At 45.3% G+C, this 19,192-nt stretch overlaps 1 protein-coding gene across 2 annotated transcripts in view; it reads right to left on the reverse strand.

Annotated features, from left to right (window-relative positions):
* LOC138680862 (phospholipid scramblase 1-like) overlaps positions 1-19,192 on the reverse strand; it is a 165,039-nt gene that overhangs the window by 73,404 nt on the left and 72,443 nt on the right. The window contains exon 4 of one of the 2 annotated variants that reach the window (XM_069768083.1): positions 9,429-9,471. The exons of the other annotated variant lie outside the window; for it this stretch is intronic. Coding sequence (XP_069624184.1) covers positions 9,429-9,471 — 43 coding nt within the window. The remainder of the gene's footprint in view (positions 1-9,428; positions 9,472-19,192) is intronic. 2 annotated transcript variants of the gene reach the window in all.

Consider the following 19,192-nt stretch of genomic DNA (forward strand, 5'->3'; position numbering starts at 1 on the left):
ATAGAGCAGCACCTAACGACTTAACCCCGTCACCTGAGGAAGGAAACTCAGAAGCCGCAGCCCCACTCACATCCACCAGAGGAAGCTCACAGACAGAACCAGCCGAAGTACCACTCATGACCACAGGAGGGAGCTTGACCACAGAATTCACAACAGTACCCCCCCTTGAGGAGGGGTCACCGAACCCTCACCAGAGCCCCCAGGATGAGCCAAATGAAAGGCACGAACCAGATCGGCAGCATGAACATCAGAGGCAAAGACCCAGGAATTATCTTCCTGACCATAACCCTTCCACTTAACCAGGTACTGGAGTTTCCGTCTCGAAATACGAGAATCCAAAATCTTCTCCACTATATACTCCAACTCCCCCTCAACCAAAACCGGGGCAGGAGGATCAACGGATGGAACCACAGGTGCCACATATCTCCGCAACAATGACCTATGGAATACGTTATGGATGGAAAAAGAAGCTGGAAGGGTCAAACGAAAAGACAGGATTAAGAACCTCAGAAATCCTATACGGACCAATGAAACAAGGCTTAAACTTAGGAGAGGAAACCTTCATAGGAATATAACGAGATGACAACCAAACCAAATCCCCAACACGAAGTCGAGGACCCACACAGCGCCTGCGGTTAGCGAAACGTTGAGCCTTCTCCTGAGACAATGTCAAATTGTCCACTACATAAGTCCAAATCTGCTGCAACCTATCCACCACAGTATCCACACCAGGACAGTCAGAAGACTCAACCTGCCCTGACGAGAAACGAGGATGGAAACCAGAATTGCAGAAAAACGGCGAAACCAAAGTAGCCGAGCTGGCCCGATTATTAAGGGCGAACTCAGCCAAAGGCAAAAAGGACACCCAATCATCCTGATCAGCAGAAACAAAACATCTCAGATATGTTTCCAGGGTCTGATTGGTTCGTTCAGTCTGGCCATTTGCCTGAGGATGGAAAGCCGAGGAAAAAGACAAATCAATGCCCATCCTAACACAAAAAGCTCGCCAAAACCTCGAAACAAACTGGGAACCTCTCTCAGAAACGATGTTCTCCGGAATGCCATGTAAACGAACCACATGCTGGAAGAACAATGGCACCAAATCAGAGGAGGAAGGCAATTTAGACAAGGGTACCAAATGGACCATCTTAGAGAAGCGATCACAAACCACCCAAATGACCGACATTTTTTGAGAGACGGGGAGATCCGAAATAAAATCCATAGAGATATGTGTCCAGGGCCTCTTCGGGACTGGCAAGGGCAAAAGCAACCCACTGGCACGAGAACAGCAGGGCTTAGCCCGAGCACAAATCCCACAGGACTGCACAAACGAACGCACATCCCGTGACAGAGACGGCCACCAAAAGGATCTAGCCACCAAATCTCTGGTACCAAAGATTCCACGATGACCAGCCAACACCGAACAATGAACCTCGGAGATAACTCTACTCGTCCATTTATCAGGAACAAACAGTTTCTCCGCTGGGCAACGGTCAGGTCTATTAGCCTAAAATTTTTGCAGCACCCGCCGCAAATCAGGGGAGATGGCAGACAAAATTACCCCCTCTTTGAGAATAACCACCGGCTCAGGCAAACCCGGAGAGTCGGGCACAAAACTCCTAGACAGGGCATCCGCCTTCACATTTTTAGAGCCCGGAAGGTACGAAACCACAAAGTCAAAACGGGAGAAAAACAGCGACCAACGAGCCTGTCTAGGATTCAACCGTTTGGCAGACTCGAGATAAGTCAAGTTCTTGTGATCAGTCAAGACCACCACACGATGCTTAGCTCCTTCAAGCCAATGACGCCACTCCTCGAATGCCCACTTCATGGCCAGCAACTCTCGATTGCCAACATCATAATTACGCTCAGCAGGCGAAAACTTCCTGGAAAAGAAGGCGCATGGTTTCATCACCGAGCCATCAGAACTTCTTTGCGACAAAACAGCCCCTGCACCAATCTCAGAAGCATCAACCTTGAACTGGAACGGGAGCGAAACATCTGGTTGGCACAACACAGGGGCAGAAGAAAAACGACGCTTCAACTCTTGAAAAGCTTCCACAGCAGCAGAAGACCAATTGACCACATCAGCACCCTTCTTGGTTAAATCAGTCAACGGTTTAGCAATACTAGAAAAATTATTGATGAAGCGACGATAAAAATTAGCAAAGCCCAGGAACTTTTGCAGACTCTTCATAGATGTCGGCTGAGTCCAATCATAAATGGCCTGAACTTTAACAGGGTCCATCTCGATAGTAGAAGGGGAAAAAATGAAACCCAAAAATGAAACCTTCTGAACACCAAAGAGACACTTTGACCCCTTCACAAACAAAGAATTCGCACGCAGGACCTGAAACACCATTCTGACCTGCTTCACGTGAGACTCCCAATCATCCGAGAAGACCAAAATATCATCCAAGTATACAATCAGGAATTTATCCAGGTACTCTCGGAAGATGTCATGCATAAAGGACTGAAACACTGATGGAGCATTAGAAAGCCCGAATGGCATAACCAGGTACTCAAAATGGTCCTCGGGCATATTAAATGCTGTTTTCCATTCATCGCCCTGTTTAATACGCACAAGATTATACGCATCACGAAGATCTATCTTGGTGAACCAACTAGCCCCCTTAATCCGAGCAAACAAATCAGATAGCAGCGGCAAGGGGTACTGAAATTTGACCATGATTTTATTTAGAAGGCGGTAATCAATACAAGGTCTCAACGAACCATCCTTCTTGGCCACAAAAAAGAACCCTGCCCCCAATGGCGACGACGAGGGGCGAATATGACCCTTCTCCAAGGATTCCTTTACGTAACTCCGCATAGCGGCGTGCTCAGGTACAGACAAATTAAACAGTCGACCTTTAGGAAACTTACTACCAGGAATCAAATCGATAGCACAATCGCAATCCCTATGCGGAGGTAGGGCACTGGACTTGGGCTCATCAAATACATCCCGGTAATCTGACAAGAACTCTGGGACCTCAGAAGGGGTGGATGATGAAATAGACAGAAATGGAACATTACCATGTACCCCCTGACAACCCCAGCTGGACACAGACATTGATTTCCAATCCAATACTGGGTTATGGACTTGTAGCCATGGCAACCCCAACACGACCACATCATGCAGATTCTGCAACACCAAAAAGGGAATATCCTCCTGATGCGCAGGAGCCATGCACATGGTCAGTTGGGTCCAATACTGAGGCTTATTCTTGGCCAAAGGCATGGCATCAATTCCTCTCAATGGAATAGGATGCTGCAAGGGCTCCAAGAAAAACCCACAGCGCCTAGCAAACTCCAAGTCCATCAAATTCAGGGCAGCGCCTGAATCCACAAATGCCATGACAGAAAAGGATGACAAAGAGCAGATCAAAGTGACGGACAAAAGAAATTTCGACTGTACCGTACCAATGGTGGCAGACCTAGCGAAACGCTTAATGCACTTAGGACAATCAGAGATAGCATGAGTGGAATCACCACAGTAAAAACACAGCCCATTCCGTCGTCTGTGTTCTTGCCGTTCAGCTCTGGTCAAAGTCCTATTACATTGCATAGGCTCAGGTTTATGCTCAGGTAATACCGCCAAATGGTGCACAGTTTTACGCTCACGCAAGCGTCGATCGATCTGAATAGCCAAAGACATAGACTCATTCAGACCAGCAGGCATAGGAAATCCCACCATGACATCCTTAAGGGCTTCAGAGAGACCCTTTCTGAAAATTGCTGCCAGAGCACATTCATTCCATTGAGTGAGCACAGACCACTTCCTAAATTTCTGACAATATAACTCTACCTCATCCTGACCCTGACACAGAGCCAGCAAGATTTTCTCTGCATGATCCACTGAATTAGGTTCATCATAAAGCAACCCGAGCGCCAGAAAAAACGCATCAATATCACATAATGCAGGATCTCCTGGTGCAAGGGAAAATGCCCAGTCTTGAGGATCGCCACGTAATAAAGAAATAATGATCTTTACTTGTTGAACTGGGTCACCAGAGGAGCGAGGTTTCAAAGCCAGAAATAGTTTACAATTATTCTTGAAATTCAGAAACTTAGATCTATCACCAAAAAACAACTCAGGAATAGGAATTCTAGGTTCTAACATAGGATTCTGAACCACTAAATCTTGAATGATTTGTACACTTATAGCGAGATTATCCATCAAAGAGGACAGACCTTGAATGTCCATGTCTACACCTGTGTTCTGAACCACCCTGATGTAAAGGGGGGAAAAAAAGACAAACACAGTGCAAAGAAAAAAAAATGGTCTCAGAACTTCTCTTTTCCCTCTATTGAGAAGCATTAGTAATTTGGGCTCCAGTACTGTTATGAACAGGTGATTCAGAACCACAATGGACCTGTTGGTTAAGAGCACACAAGTGACCTGTTAGTTACTAACATAGGGCGAGCTCTGAGACGTGGGAACTCTGCTGACCGCAATCCCTAATCCTATCACACCACACTAGAGGTAGCCGTGGATTGCTCCTAACGCTCCCTATGCAACTCGGCACAGCCTGAGAAACTAGCTAGCCCTAAAGATAGAAAAATAAGCCTACCTTGCCTCAGAGAAATTCCCCAAAGGAAAAGGCAGCCCCCCACATATAATGACTGTGAGCAAAGATGAAAACACAAACACAGAGATGAAATAGATTTTAGCAAAGTGAGGCCCGACTTACTAAATAGACCGAGGACAGGAAAGATAGCTTTGCGGTCAGCACAAATACCTACAAACAACTACGCAGAGGGCGCAAAAAGACCCTCCGCACCGACTAACGGTACGGAGGTGCTTCCTCTGCGTCCCAGAGCTTCCAGCCAGCAAGACAAACCAATATAGCAAGCTGGACAGAAAAAATAGCAAACAAAAATAACACAAGCAGAACTTAGCTTATGCAGGGCAGACAGGCCACAAGAACGATCCAGGAGAAAGCAAGACCAATACTGGAACATTGACTGGAGGCCAGGAACAAAGAACTAGGTGGAGTTAAATAGAGCAGCACCTAACGACTTAACCCCGTCACCTGAGGAAGGAAACTCAGAAGCCGCAGCCCCACTCACATCCACCAGAGGAAGCTCATAGACAGAACCAGCCGAAGTACCACTCATGACCACAGGAGGGAGCTTGACCACAGAATTCACAACAAATACCCCCCTTTCAATGAGGGGCCTCTGGACCCTCACCACTGGACCTCACCAGTAAACAACCTACAGTGAGAACGACTCGATTCACCAGAGTTCACCTCCCCAGTCACCTGACCCTCAGGTTTAAGGTGGACACAGCACGATGGAGTAGACAACGTAGGCAGCACAAATCTCCAGAGCGCCGACCTGTGGAATGAGTTGTGTATGGGCATTACTTAAGGTAACTCCAACTGGTAAGTCTTCGGACTGACAATGGCTGACACACGATATGGCCCGATTACCCTCGAACTCCAGATCCCAGTTCCACACTTCCACCTGATATTTTTGGTGGACACCCATACGTGGTCCGGACCTGAATGTTTATTTTCACGCATGCGTCTGCCACAAGATGGTGAACTCTTGAACCGACAACAGAGGCGTCCCCCTGTGTCACCAAACTCATACCCCCACTATGCACCAAGGGAACCACCACCCTCCTCTGACCCCTCCTCCTTAGAAGTCTCTGACATACCGGGTTAGAATGTAATGAGTAGGGTTGAACGACTTTTCTTTTTATAGGATCAGGTCGGGTTTCACGAAACCCGACTTTTTCAAAAGTCGGGTCGAGTGAAATCGGCCGATCCTATAGAAAAGTTGGGGTCGGGTCGGCCGAAACATGAAACCCAATGCAGTGCATTGGGTTTCTAATGGTTCCCAGGGTCTGAAGGAGAGGAAACTCTCCTTCAGGCCCTGGGATCCATATTTAAGTGTAAAATAAAGAATCAAAATAAAAAATATTGATATACTTACCCTCGGACGCGCCCTGGTTCTCACCGGCAGCCTTCCTTCCTAAGAATGAGCGCCTGAAGGACCTTCGATGACGTCGCGGCTTGTGATTGGTCGCGTGAGCGGTCACATGGGCGTCACGCAACCAATCACAAGCCGCGATGTCATCTAAGGTCCTTTAGGCGCTGATTCTTAGGAAGGAAGGCTGCGGGTTAGAACCAGGGCGCGTCCGAGGGTGAGTATATACCTATTAGGAATATACTCACCCTCGGACCGCCCTCGGATGCTTCCTTCCTAAGAATTAGCGCCTGAAGAACCTTAGATGACGTCACGGCTTGTGATTGGTCGCGTGACCGCCCATGTGACCGCTCATGCGACCAATCACAAGCCGTGACGTCATCAAAGGCCCTTCAGGCGCTCATTCTTAAGAAGGAAGGCTGCCGGTGAGAACCAGGGCGCGTCCGAGGGTGAGTATATCAATATTTTTTTTTTGTTTTATTCTTTATTTTACACTTAAATATGAATTTCGATACCGATTCCCGATATCTTAAACATATCGGAACTCGGTATCGGAATTCCGATTCCAGATCAGAAGATCGCCGACCTCATGGCCGACCCCACACAGGGGTCGGGTCGGGTTTCATGAAATCCGACTTTGCCAAAAGTCGGCGACTTCTGAATCTGGCCGACCCGTTTCGCTCAACCCTAGTAATGAGGGTAGAGTCTTGTCCCTACTTCCTTTAAGCACCTCTACTGCTCCCACTGGAGAAGGAGTAGGTTGTAGAAGGACGGCAGAGATCATAGCTCCAGGGCAGCAGTCCTCACACGACTGACCCCAGCTGACTACTTCTCTGGCCCGCCAGTCTATGACAGGGTTGTGTCTTCTCAATGAAGGGAGACCTAAGACAATGGGAGTTAGTATGCCCTCCAAGACGTAACATGACAGGAACTCTTCATGACAAGCCCCTATACACAGATGAATATTGTCAACGACTTGGGTAATGGTCCCCTGGCTGAGCGGGACAGAGTCAATGGCCTGGATGCTTAGTGGTCTAGCTAGCGACCTACTCTTCAGGCCATGGGTCTGGACAAAATGTGCATCCACCAAATTGACTCCTGCTCCACTGTCCACCAGCAGGTTGGTGTTAATGTCAAGCCGTTTAAGGCGATAAAGGGCAAGATGGCGTACTCGAACCCACACCTGTCATTACCAATATAAGGGGTCCTGGCTTTCCCTTATCTCGGGGGTACCTATGAAGGTTAGGAGGCCCGAGCCGCTAGCGTATCCCTGTCTCCTGTGCAGGCCCTATTAGTGACCCCCTCTCCCCCCAAGGGAGGTGGACTGCACCAGTGTAAAAATATCACAAAAAAACAGGTAAACAGACAAGGTAAAGAAAAACCACACTTGGCTTAATGCTGCAAGGCACAGCATAGCAGGAAGAAACACCACATACAATGGACACAGCTGTAGAACAACAGTTCCCAGCTAGCTCCTACTCCTGGCTTGGTCGCTGAAGAATGAACTAACACCGACAGTCAGCTGATGACCCAGGTGACCTCTTAAAGGATGGAGGGAGTGGTCAACACAAACATCAGCTGAGCCAGCAGCAATGCAATAACATCAGCGCCCACCGGGGGAAAAAACTGCATTAACCCCTGATGACCAGAAAGGAAAAAAGGTCTTAAACTGAGGCAACCAGATCTGCCACAAATCCAAAATTGGATCGTGACACTATATCTCCGAGCGATAACAAACACTCGGAGGTTACCCGAGCGTGCTCGGGAAAACCCGAGCAACGAGTACACTCACTCATCACTAAATAGCATGAATTTGTGCTAATAACAATGAAATAACTGGCCATACCATCTGCCTGTCCACTGTCTGTCTTCTACTCCCTTCGGCTGCTGCCAGTGGCAAAAGTCCATGTGCAGCTGGCACTGCAGAAGCTCCATTCTGTTGTTTAATTGAAGTGATAGTTACACTTAATAGCGTAACTGTCATTTCAAGTGAACCTGCAGTATAATGCCCGTACATGCCTCTTGATCCTTCCTCCTCCCCTTTTTATAGAACTAAATCATCTACTGTCTCAGGTATGGAAAAATGTATCTTCAGTGAATATAGATATTACAGAAATTACTCAAGAACTTAGAGTGAAGGATCAATCCAAGAGGAGAAAGAAGCATATTTCTCTGATTAGATATTTTACAAAACTAATTATTTATATGTGTACTGTTGATTTATGAAATAAAAATTAAAATGATGGTTAATTTAAATTTGGTGCTGTGGTATCCCGGTACCAGTTCTATCGCTGCTGAATGAGATAGTTGTCGTGTGGCAGTAGATTTGTTCCAATTTGTCAGAAGTAGTTTGGGCCCTGTGAGTTAGGATATGTAGTGCATTGCATTGTATGCCAACAATTCATAAATGTCATTTGCTGCTATCTACTGGCCAATGTGGGCATATGAAAGTTAAGTGATTATTCTCCTCACAACAAGCTGCCATAGAAAGGAGCCTCCCAGCTCAGGGCTCACACACTTCCTGAACGCTGGTACAAAGCAGTTGAGTTCGGTTCAAGCTGCCTATGGAAGGCAACTGAAGCAGACACTACTGCTCTAGCATAGTTTTCCATGTCAGTCCATACTGGAGGGACATTTTTCTCCACAAAGTAGTGAAGTCTTATCCAGTCAGGTGAGATAAAGCTGCACATGTGCTTTCCTGCATGCTGGTTATCCTATTTGTTTCTAGCCAGGATCAGATCCACGTGGCTGCCACGCCACCGGCTTTGTTTAACCTACCCTCTGCGAAAGGGAATGTTTGGCTCTCCGTGCAAACATACTAAGGTGTGGAAGTACTCACAGTTTTGAGCCTATCTGTGAAGGTCCCCTCTAATAGCAAATGAAGAGAATTCTGCTCCAGCTGTCCTGAGAGTTCATAACCTCGCTTGTCTCATGAGGAAGGTACCATTAGTTTCATATGCACAATATACAGGGAACTTTGCCTTTAAGATAGAGACTGTACCCTGTTACCTCTTTCCGCTATATTTATAAGTTCTGCTGCATGTCTGGCTGCTTGAGATTGCACAAACACCACAGCACTCCAAAATCTGCACCCAGACACCACTGCTAAAGTAGTGCCCCCAGGGGTCCTTTACCATGCAGAAGTGCCACCTCCTGCTATTAACCATTGTTGTGGACACAATGGAAGTGTTGAGGAGTCCAGTAACCCTCTTCAGCTACCATGACATCATTATCTGCTGGACTACATGCTCCAGCTGGACCTTCTGCGACATCTGGTTCCTCCCCAGTGGCCCACCACAATGCTTTATCTTTTTAATTAAGACTGCACCAAACTGAATACTGTAAAAGTATAGAAATTTGGTCCTACCAGCGTCAATCTACACAACTTTTGTTTGTCAGCTGTAAGAATGGAGAACATACAGAAAAGAATAAAACAGTTGCAATGATCATTATAGCATAAAGTTATAAAGTTCAGAACAAATAATACTCACATAATAAAAATGGAGATCTTATTTGCACCACCATTTGGGATACCTGCAAGCAAGGTTGATATAGATTGTAAAAGCTTGTATTTTCCTACTTAAATGCATATAGGCAATCATTTGGAATTGACTTTGAGACAAATCTCCTAAAACAATTTGGTCTTGTTGAATTTGAAAAAAAAATGCCATTCACCTTTTTACATATTGCTGATGATTAGATTAGCCAAATAACTTAGTTTTTATTATTTATTATTGCAACCTTTTTGGTAAAGCCCCTGGGTGGCGTTATTTATTTGTTTAATCTTTTAACAATGGACACATTTTAATTTTGAATGCCTGTTTTAATAGTCCAACTTACCAACTGTGCACCCTACGACCATACTCCATGCTCTTACAGTGGGTATGGAAATTATTCAGACCCCTTTAAATTTAAATTTTTCACTCTTGGTTTCATTGTAGCCATTTGGTAAATTCAAAAAAAGTTCCTTTTTTTCTTATTAATGTTCACTCTACACCCCATCTTGACTGAAAAGAACAGAAATGTAGAAATTTTTGCAAATTTAATAAAAAAGAAAAACAGATATGTCACATGGTCATAAGCATTCAGACCCTTTGCTCAGACACTCATATTTAAGTCACATGCTGTCCATTTCCTTGTGATCCTCCTTGGGATGGTTCTACTCCTTCATTGGAGTCCAGCTGTGTTTCATTAAACAGATAGGACTTAATTTGGAACGGCGCACACCTGTCTATATAAGACCTCACAGCTCACAGTGCATGTCAGATGAGATGAGAATCATGAGGTCAAAGGAATTGGCCAAGGACCTCAGAGACAGAATTGTGGCAAGGCACAGATCTGGCCAAGGTTACAACAGAATTTCTGCAGTACTCAAGGTTCCTAAGAGCACAGTGGCCTGAATAATCCTTAAATGGAAGAAGTTTGGGACCACCAGAAGTCTTGCTAGACCTGGCCGTCCAGCCAAACTGAGCAATCGTGGGAGAAGAGACTTGGTTAGAGAGGTAAAGAAGAACCCCAAGATCACTGTGGCTGAGCTCCAGAGATGCAGTAGGGAGATGGGAGAAAGTTCCCCAAAGTCAACTATCACTGCCTCCCTCCACCAGTCTGGCCTTTATGGCAGAGCGGCCAGACAGAAGCATCTTCTCAGTGTAAGTCATATGAAAACCCTCATGGAGATTGCTAAAAAGCACATCAAGTACTCCCAGACTAAGAGAAATAAGATTCTCTGGTCTGATGAAATGAAGATGGAAATTTTTGGTGATAATTCTAAGCGGTATGTGTGGAGAAAACCAGGCACTGCTCATTACCTGCCCAATAGAATCCCAAAAGTGAAACATGGTGGTGGCAGTAGTGGCTTCAGAACAACTCTGTGACCATTCTTGACTGGTCCAGCCATAGCCCTGGCGTAAACCCAATTGAGCATCTCTGGAGAGACCTGAAAATGGCTGTCCACCAATATTCACCATCCATCCTGACAATACTGGAGAGGATCTGCAAGGAAGAATGGCAAAGGACTCCAAATCCAGGTGTAAGAAAACTTGTTGCATCATTCCCAAGAAGACTCATGGCTATATTAGCTCAAAAGGGTGCTTCTACTCAATACTGAGCAAGGGTCTTAATATATTTATGACCATGTGATATTTCAGTTTTCCTTTTTTAATACATTTGCAAACATTTCTACATTTGCTTTTTTTTAAGTCAAGATGGGGTGCAGAGTGTGCATTAAAAAGAAGAAAATGAATTCTTCTGAATTTACCAAATACCACTGTAGCTCATGATCCTCTACTTGTGTGCAGTTAGGTGTATTTACATAGCAATGTATCACTTTGCAGTTACTTTTTTTATTATTTCTTTTAATTCTTATTTATACATTTCACACTCCGGTCTTTGCACTCCCCCAGGACCACCCTGTGATTGTATGTGACCCTGTATGGTGGAAAGTCCTGGGGGGGACATTGACCAAGTTTATTGCTTTTTTCTCGGGGAGAGTGATGCTACGTTTGGAGGCAATGAAGAAGAACTTTTTGTCAGGTAACATAATGCATGCAACATGTTTACACTCCAGACCAGATGGGGGGACCTCTAAGCCTGTTTAAGGTGAGCTCCCCTATAAGAACATCCTGATCTGGAGGGAAAGGGTTCAGTTCCTGTCAGAGAGACAGAGGGAAAGGAAGCATAGGAGCCATGTAGCCGAAAGTGCTGCAGCTCCTAGGAAACAGACGGATAGAAGCAGAGCATATTGCAGCAAGCGTAAAGGAAGTCAGAGCAAAGGAGAGGATATCAGAGGGAGACCAGCCAGGAGCAGGCTGCCTCCTTCTGAGGCGCAGAAATCCGGTAGCCAGAATACCGAGGGAGTAAGGATCTCTACGCTTTAGTTCAGAGACCGGCAGGACAGCTATTTCCACGTTACCTGTCCGACCTATACCCAGGAGGCACGGTGGTACCCCTTAGAGACTGGGGCATGATAGAGTCCCTATAAACCGCCTCAAGCCACCAGTCATACGGGTTTGTCCTATCCTATCCGGGGGACAGAGAGAGAGACATAAATTCTACAACAGTTGTGAGGACCTTATGAGAAGCTTAGCCATAAGGGACTACAACACTGCAGCGCAAAGGAAGGCTACTGATTTCCACCTGGACAAGAGGACTCTGGACTTGCCTCCAAACCGGCCGGACTCTGCCTGCCCTGTGATCTGGTGCCCTGAACAGTGGATGCTGAAGTCTTCAGTAAAGGTAAAGAGACTGCAACTTTGTGTCCTCGTTCTTCACTGCACCTCTCACCATCCAACATCTACACACCGGGAAGCCCTGGGGACATACTTCACCTGTGGGAAGGTATACCATCTAGCTGCCATAACATCACCCCAGCGGACCCCTTAAAGCAGTGTCGGTCACCCTGACCGAATACCACAGGTGGCGTCACAAAAACTTTATCCCTTTAAAGACCTTTCCCTTTTACACGGACGTCCCCGGGCCACGGACCAGGTCAGCCACCGTGACATCCCCCTGTGAACCGAAGGACCCGGTACCGAGTACCCCGGTGCCCTGACGGGGCGATCCATCTTCACATCAGAATATACAGTCCACGCGAAACGCATGTTGGGGCTGCTGTTCTCTGCATATTCTCATACAGGGGGAGATAACCTTTTCTTATGTATGCCTTGTCATTTTTGTATAATTCCTTTGTATAATACCTTTGTATACTGCAACTCTTTTGTGATGCTGACATCTTCTAATGACTGTCATCTGTATTGTATATGCTGTAAGATGGCCGCCGAATGAGTCCTTGAAGGGAGATATGTGTCATTGTGGCTATTAGCTGCGGTGATGTGAGCTCGGAAGTATTGTCCAGCACGTATAGTGCTAAGAGAGTTATTTGGGTAATTCCAGGGCTGAGTTTTACGAGCGGTCCTAAGAGATCGGTGAGAATGACCGCTCACATATCCCAACCCCAGGGTAGTGGTTTGGCCAATTAAAAGGAGGCCAAATGTCTTATTCAGTGTCTGTAGCTGGAGGTGTGTGTGTGCTAAAGACATTGACCTGAGCGGGCGGACTCGCAGTACTATATGGACTGTTTTTCTGTTTGTTTTTTCAGATTGTGCGAAAAGGCTGTTCGTTTGTTTTTTCTATCCACAGCATTTTATGCAGTTTTAATAAACTTGCTGCGACATTTCAACAATACCGCTTACTGCCTACCTCAATCACAGTCGAGTGAGTACAGCTCTCTACAATTAGTGCTAGAACCACGGGCATGAATCCCAAGAGGCTGTGTGACTGCCGATACCACATGTCCTGGGTGAAAGTGGCTGCAGGAGGGAAATCTGACAGCATGGAGGAGCTTGTAAAGAATTTGGTCCAGGTGCAACAACAGCAACAGCTCGCTATTCAACAGTAGCAATAAACGAATAAGCTGCTGGCAGAGCAGCTACAACACCAGCAGAAGCTGCAGCAGCCGGAGGCACTAACACGGCAGATGGAACTCCTCTCAGAGGCGGATCTTGGGAGGCCGGCAATTTCCTCCCATCTCCAGGTGACGACTCGTGTGCCAGGAACACTGTAAGGCCGGAGTCACACACAACATATAAAAATAGAGTCTGTTTTTTATGGCCTGGATACGCAGAAAATTTCCTGAACAGTGATCCGTATTCAATGCGAAGATGCAATTTTTTCTCCAAAAATTATCTGTATGGCATCCGTGGGCTCAAACATTCGTAAAAACACATTATATATGTACTAGCTGAAGAGCCCGGCGTTGCCTGGGCATAGTAAATATCTGTGGTTAGTTATAGCACCTTACTTCTCTTATTTTCCCATCACGCCTCTCATTTTCCCAATCACATCTTTCATTTTCCCCCTCACATCTCTCATTTTCTCCCTCACACCTCTCATTTTCTCCCTCACTCCTCTCATTCCCCCCTAACACTTGTCATTTCAACCTCACATCTGTCATTTTCTGATCACTCCACTATTTTTCCTCACTCCTCTCATTTTGCACTCACACCTTTTCATTTTCACCTCACACCTCTCATTTTCACCTCATCACCTCAGTATATACATGTTTGTCATCTCCCTTATATATAGTATACATCTGTATGTCATCTCCTGTATATAGTATATACCTGTATGTCATCTCCCCTGTATATAGTATATACCTGCTGTGTGTCATCTCCCCTATATATAGTATATACCTGAATGTCATCTCCTTCTATATATAGTATATACCTGTATGTCATCTCCTCCTGTATATAGTATATATCTGTGTGTCATCTCCTCCTGTATATAGTATATACCTGCATGTCATCTTCTATATATAGCATATACCTGTATGTCATCACCTCCTGTATATAGTGTATACCTGTATGTCATCTCCTCCTGTATATATATGTACCTATATGTCATCTCCTCCTCTATATAGTATATACCTGTGTCATCTCTCCTGTATATAGTATATATCTGTGTGTCATCTCCCCTGTATATAGTATATACCTGTGTGTCATCTCCTCCTGTATTAGACCTCGTTCACACGTTATTTGCTCAGTATTTTTACCTCAGTATTTGTAAGCTAAATTGGCAGCCTGATAAATCCCCAGCCAACAGGAAGCCCTCCCCCTGGCAGTATATATTAGCTCACACATACACATAATAGACAGGTCATGTGACTGACAGCTGCCGTATTTCCTATATGGTACAATTGTTGTAGTTTGTCTGCTTATTAATCAGATTTTTATTTTTGAAGGATAATACCAGACTTGTGTGTGTTTTAGGGCGAGTTTCGTTTGTCAAGTTGTGTGTGTTGAGTTGCGTGTGGCGACATGCATGAAGCGACTTTTGTGAGATGAGTTTTGTGTGGCAACATGCGTGTAGCAACTTTTTGTGTGTCGAGTTGCATGTGACAGGTTAGTGTAGCAAGTTGTGTGCAGCAAGTTTTGCGCATGGCGAGTTTTGCGCGTTGCGAGTATTATGTGTGGTGCCTTTTGAGTATGTGCAAGTTTTGTGTGAGGCAACTTTTGCATGTGTTGCAACTTTTGTGTATGTGGCAATTTTTCCGCGTGTGCAAGTTTTGCGTGTGGCGAGTTTTTCATGAGGAGAATTTTGCACTTGTGGCGAATTTTGCAAGAGCCTAGTTTTTGCATGTGGCGAGTTCTGCGCATGGCGAGTTTTGAGTGGCGACTTTTGTGTTTCGACTTTTATGTGGCGAGGTTTGTGTATTTGTGGTGAAATGTGTGCTGAGGGTAATATGTGTTCAAGCACGTGGTAGTGTGTGGCGCATTTTGTGTGTGTTCATATCCCCGTGTGTGGTGAGTATCCCATGTCGGGGCCCCACCTTAGCAACTGTATGGTATATACTCTTTGGCGCCATCGCTGTCATTCTTTAAGTCCCCCTTGTTCACATCTGGCAGCTGTCAATTTGCCTCCTACACTTTTCCTTTCATTTTTTCCCATTATGTAGATAGGGGCAAAATTGTTTGGTGAATTGGAACGCGCGGGGTTAAAATTTCACCTCACAGCATAGCCTATGACGCTCTCGGGGTCCAGACGTGTGACTGTGCAAAATTGTGTTGCTGTAGCTGTGACGCTTCCAACACTTCTCCTTTCACTTTTGCCTCACAATATAGCCTATGACGCTCTCGGGGTCCAGACTGTAATGATTAGGCAATTCAGTACCACAATGGACATAGCGATCAGAGCACATACAGTGATCTGACAATAACCCAAAAACATAGAACGAGCTCTGAGACGTGGGAACTCTGTTGACCGCAATCCCTGATCCTCTCCAACAACAATAGAGGCAGCCGTGGATTGCGCCTAACGCTCCCTATGCAACTCGGCACAGCCTGAGAAACTAGCTAGCCTGAAGATAGAAAATAAGCCTACCTTGCCTCAGAGAAATACCCCAAAGGAAAAGGCAGACCCCCCACATATAATGACTGTGAGTTAAGATGAAAAGACAAACGTAGAGATGAAATAGATTTAGCAAAGTGAGGCCCAACTTTCTGAACAGAGCGAGGATAGGAAAGGTAACTTTGCGGTCAACACAAAACCCTAAAAAACCACACAAAGGGGGCAAAAAGACCCTGCGTACCGAACTAACGGCACGGAGGTACACCCTCTGCGTCCCAGAGCTTCCAGCAAAACAAATAGATAAGCTGGACAGAAAAAACAGCAAACAAAATAGCAAAGGAAAACTTAGCTATGCAGAGCAGCAGGCCACAGGAACGATCCAGGAGAAAAACAAGTCCAATACTGGAACATTGACAGGAGGCCAGGATCAAAGCACTAGGTGGAGTTAAGTAGAGCAGGACCTAACGACCTCACCACATCACCTGAGGGAGGAAACTCAGAAGCCGCAGTACCACTTTCCTCCACCAACGGAAGCTCACAGAGAGAATCAGCCGAAGTACCACTTGTGACCACAGGAGGGAGCTCTGCCACAGAATTCACAACACCAGACGTGTGACTGTGCAAAATTTTGTGGCTGTAGCTGCGACGGTGCAGATGCCAATCCCGGACATACACACATTCAGCTTTATATAGTAGATTATATATATATATATATATATATATAATGTCAATGAGACATATATATATACATATACATATTTCATATAGCGCTAGATAGCAGAAAAGCGGGTAATTCAATTGTAGGCTTTTGCTATCTCCATCCCAAACCCGACAGGATATGAGACATGGTTTACATGCAGTAAACCATTCCATATCCCTTATTTTTTTTTACATATTCCGCACTGCTAATGTTAGAGGGTGTTTGTGTGCAAAATTTGAGGGCTCTAGCTGTTAAAATAAAGGGTTAAATCCCGGAAAAAACTGATGTGGGCTTCCACACAATTTTCTCCGCCAGAGTGGGAAAGCCAGTGACTGAGGGCAGATATTAATAGCCTAGAGAGGGACCATGGTTATTGGCCCCCCTGGCTAAAAACATCTGCCCCCAGCCACCCCAGAAAAGGCACATCTGTGTCACATTGGACAAGCGGTGGATACTGCATTCACGGTCCGCAAACACTGGCCTCCTCCCACTTTGCGGTCTGCTCCCTCTCAACTTTCAGGAGCTATTCTTCTATTACAGGGACTTTTTGTCCATCACATGCATTGGGGCACCCTTTTAATAAACTGAGTGAGGTACATTGATGAAGGTCTATTGATTAAACCGAAACGTCTACTGTATGTACTCAACCTCATTTAATAAACACCCACCTGTAATTCCCTGCAACCAATTTTATATTTATATATTTATATAATTTTTTATAAAAATTTTTATAAAAATTTATAAAAATTTATATAATTTTATATTTATAATTCAACTTTATAGGCTGAACTGGATGGACAAATGTCTTTTTTCGGCCTTACTAACTATGTTACTATGTAATTGGTGTGTGCCGAGTTTATCACTATACTCTGTGGGGTATTGACCTGGGTCTCTAATCTGAGCTACTGTTAACCTGCGATTTCTGAGGCTGGTGACTTGGATAAACTTATTCTCTGAAGTAGAGGTGACTCTTGGTCTTCCTTTCCTAGGGCGGTCCTCATGTGAGCCAGTTTCTTTGTAGCGCTTGATGGTTTTTGCAACTGCACTTGGGGACACTTTCAAAGTTTTCCCAATTTTTCGCACTGACTGACCTTCATTTCTTAAAGTAATGATGGCCACTCATTTTTCCTTACTTAGCTGCTTTTTTTCTTGCCATAATACAAATTCTAACAGTCTATTCAGTAGGACTATCAGCTGTGTATCCATCAGACTTCTGCTCAATACAACTGATGGTCCCAATTGTTAATGTAAAATCTCGGAAGTTCCAGCGTGACAATCTCGACTTCCAGAACAAAATGGTATATAGATGGAGGAGAATTAATAAAACCGGAAGATCAAATAGATCAAGGTCAGGGTCTATGTCATCATTTACTTCCATCGACGAACCAAGACCCAGTAGTAGTGCCCCATCTGCTGAAAACCTCATCACAGCACCAAGCACCAGAAATCCCAGGAGGAACAATAAATTTAATAAAGGGAAAATTACTCCTCCACAACAATACTATAAGAAAACTCGCAGTGCCCGTAATAACTTGGAGGTAATTAATCTCTCCTCACACACCTTATCTCAAGCACAACAGGAGGTTCTTAGTTTTGGTTTATCTTTTTCCCCTACTAACAACTTCCATTATTTTACAGCGGTAAAAGACCTTCACCTCTTCTGTCGGAAGCTTGTCCTGAGGAGGCTGCATCATCGGTCAGGTGGGGATGTCGACGCCCGCGGTGACACGGAGCTGGAGGCATTGGAGGTATTGGAGGGCCTACTGAGTGAGCAGGATTCTGAAAATGCGGTCGGGTTCCCGAGTGCTGTCGTGCCTAGATCTAGAACCTTTCCCCCCTTGTCCGTCTGTCCACAAATTGATATTTTTGCACGACTGGTGACTGAGGATTTTAAGAAAATACCAACTAAAATAAGATATGATAACCTCAGTCACGATCATAGACGTGCTTTGAAACAACTTAAATCATTAGATGACGTGGTTATTAAATCAGCGGACAAGGGGGGAAATGTCGTGATCTGGCCGACAGAAAAATATGAAAAGGAAGCATTCAGACAACTCAGGGATAAAAACTACTATTTGTTGCTTCCTCAGAATCCTCTGACCGCATTCTCACACCTGCTCGATACCATTCTGATCCAGGCTTGGGAGAAAGGACTCATTCCCAAAAAGATTTTGGATGGTTTAATGACAAAATTCCCTAAGGTTCCTACCTTTTACCTCCTCCCCAAAATTCATAAAGATCCCGTCGACCCGCCGGGACGTCCCATAGTCTCTGGCATTGGAGGGCTGTGTGACCCTGTGTGTAAATTTATTGATTATTACCTGAAACCCTTGGTCGAAACGCTGCCCTCCTATGTCAGGGACTCCGTGGACGTCCTGGTTAGGGTTGATGGTCTTTGCCTGGATCCAGATATGCTCCTTGTCACCGCGGACGTCGAGTCCCTTTATACGTGTATTGACCACCAACATGGTCTAGAGGCCGTACGATACTTCCTGGAGATGAGCAATTTGGACGGACCCTTTGTCGATCTTTTGTTAGAATTATTGCAATTTGTATTGTACCATAACTTCTTCACTTTCAGGGACCGTTTCTACCTGCAGAAACGCGGCACTGCCATGGGGGCGGCGTGTGCGCCTGCCTACGCTAACCTCTTCCTGGGTTTTTGGGAGAGGGAGATTTTTCGTGGGGAGGGGGCGTGCGCCGCCGACC

The sequence above is a fragment of the Ranitomeya imitator genome, chromosome 5, assembly GCF_032444005.1.
Source record: "Ranitomeya imitator isolate aRanImi1 chromosome 5, aRanImi1.pri, whole genome shotgun sequence".
Classification (NCBI taxonomy): domain Eukaryota; kingdom Metazoa; phylum Chordata; class Amphibia; order Anura; family Dendrobatidae; genus Ranitomeya; species Ranitomeya imitator.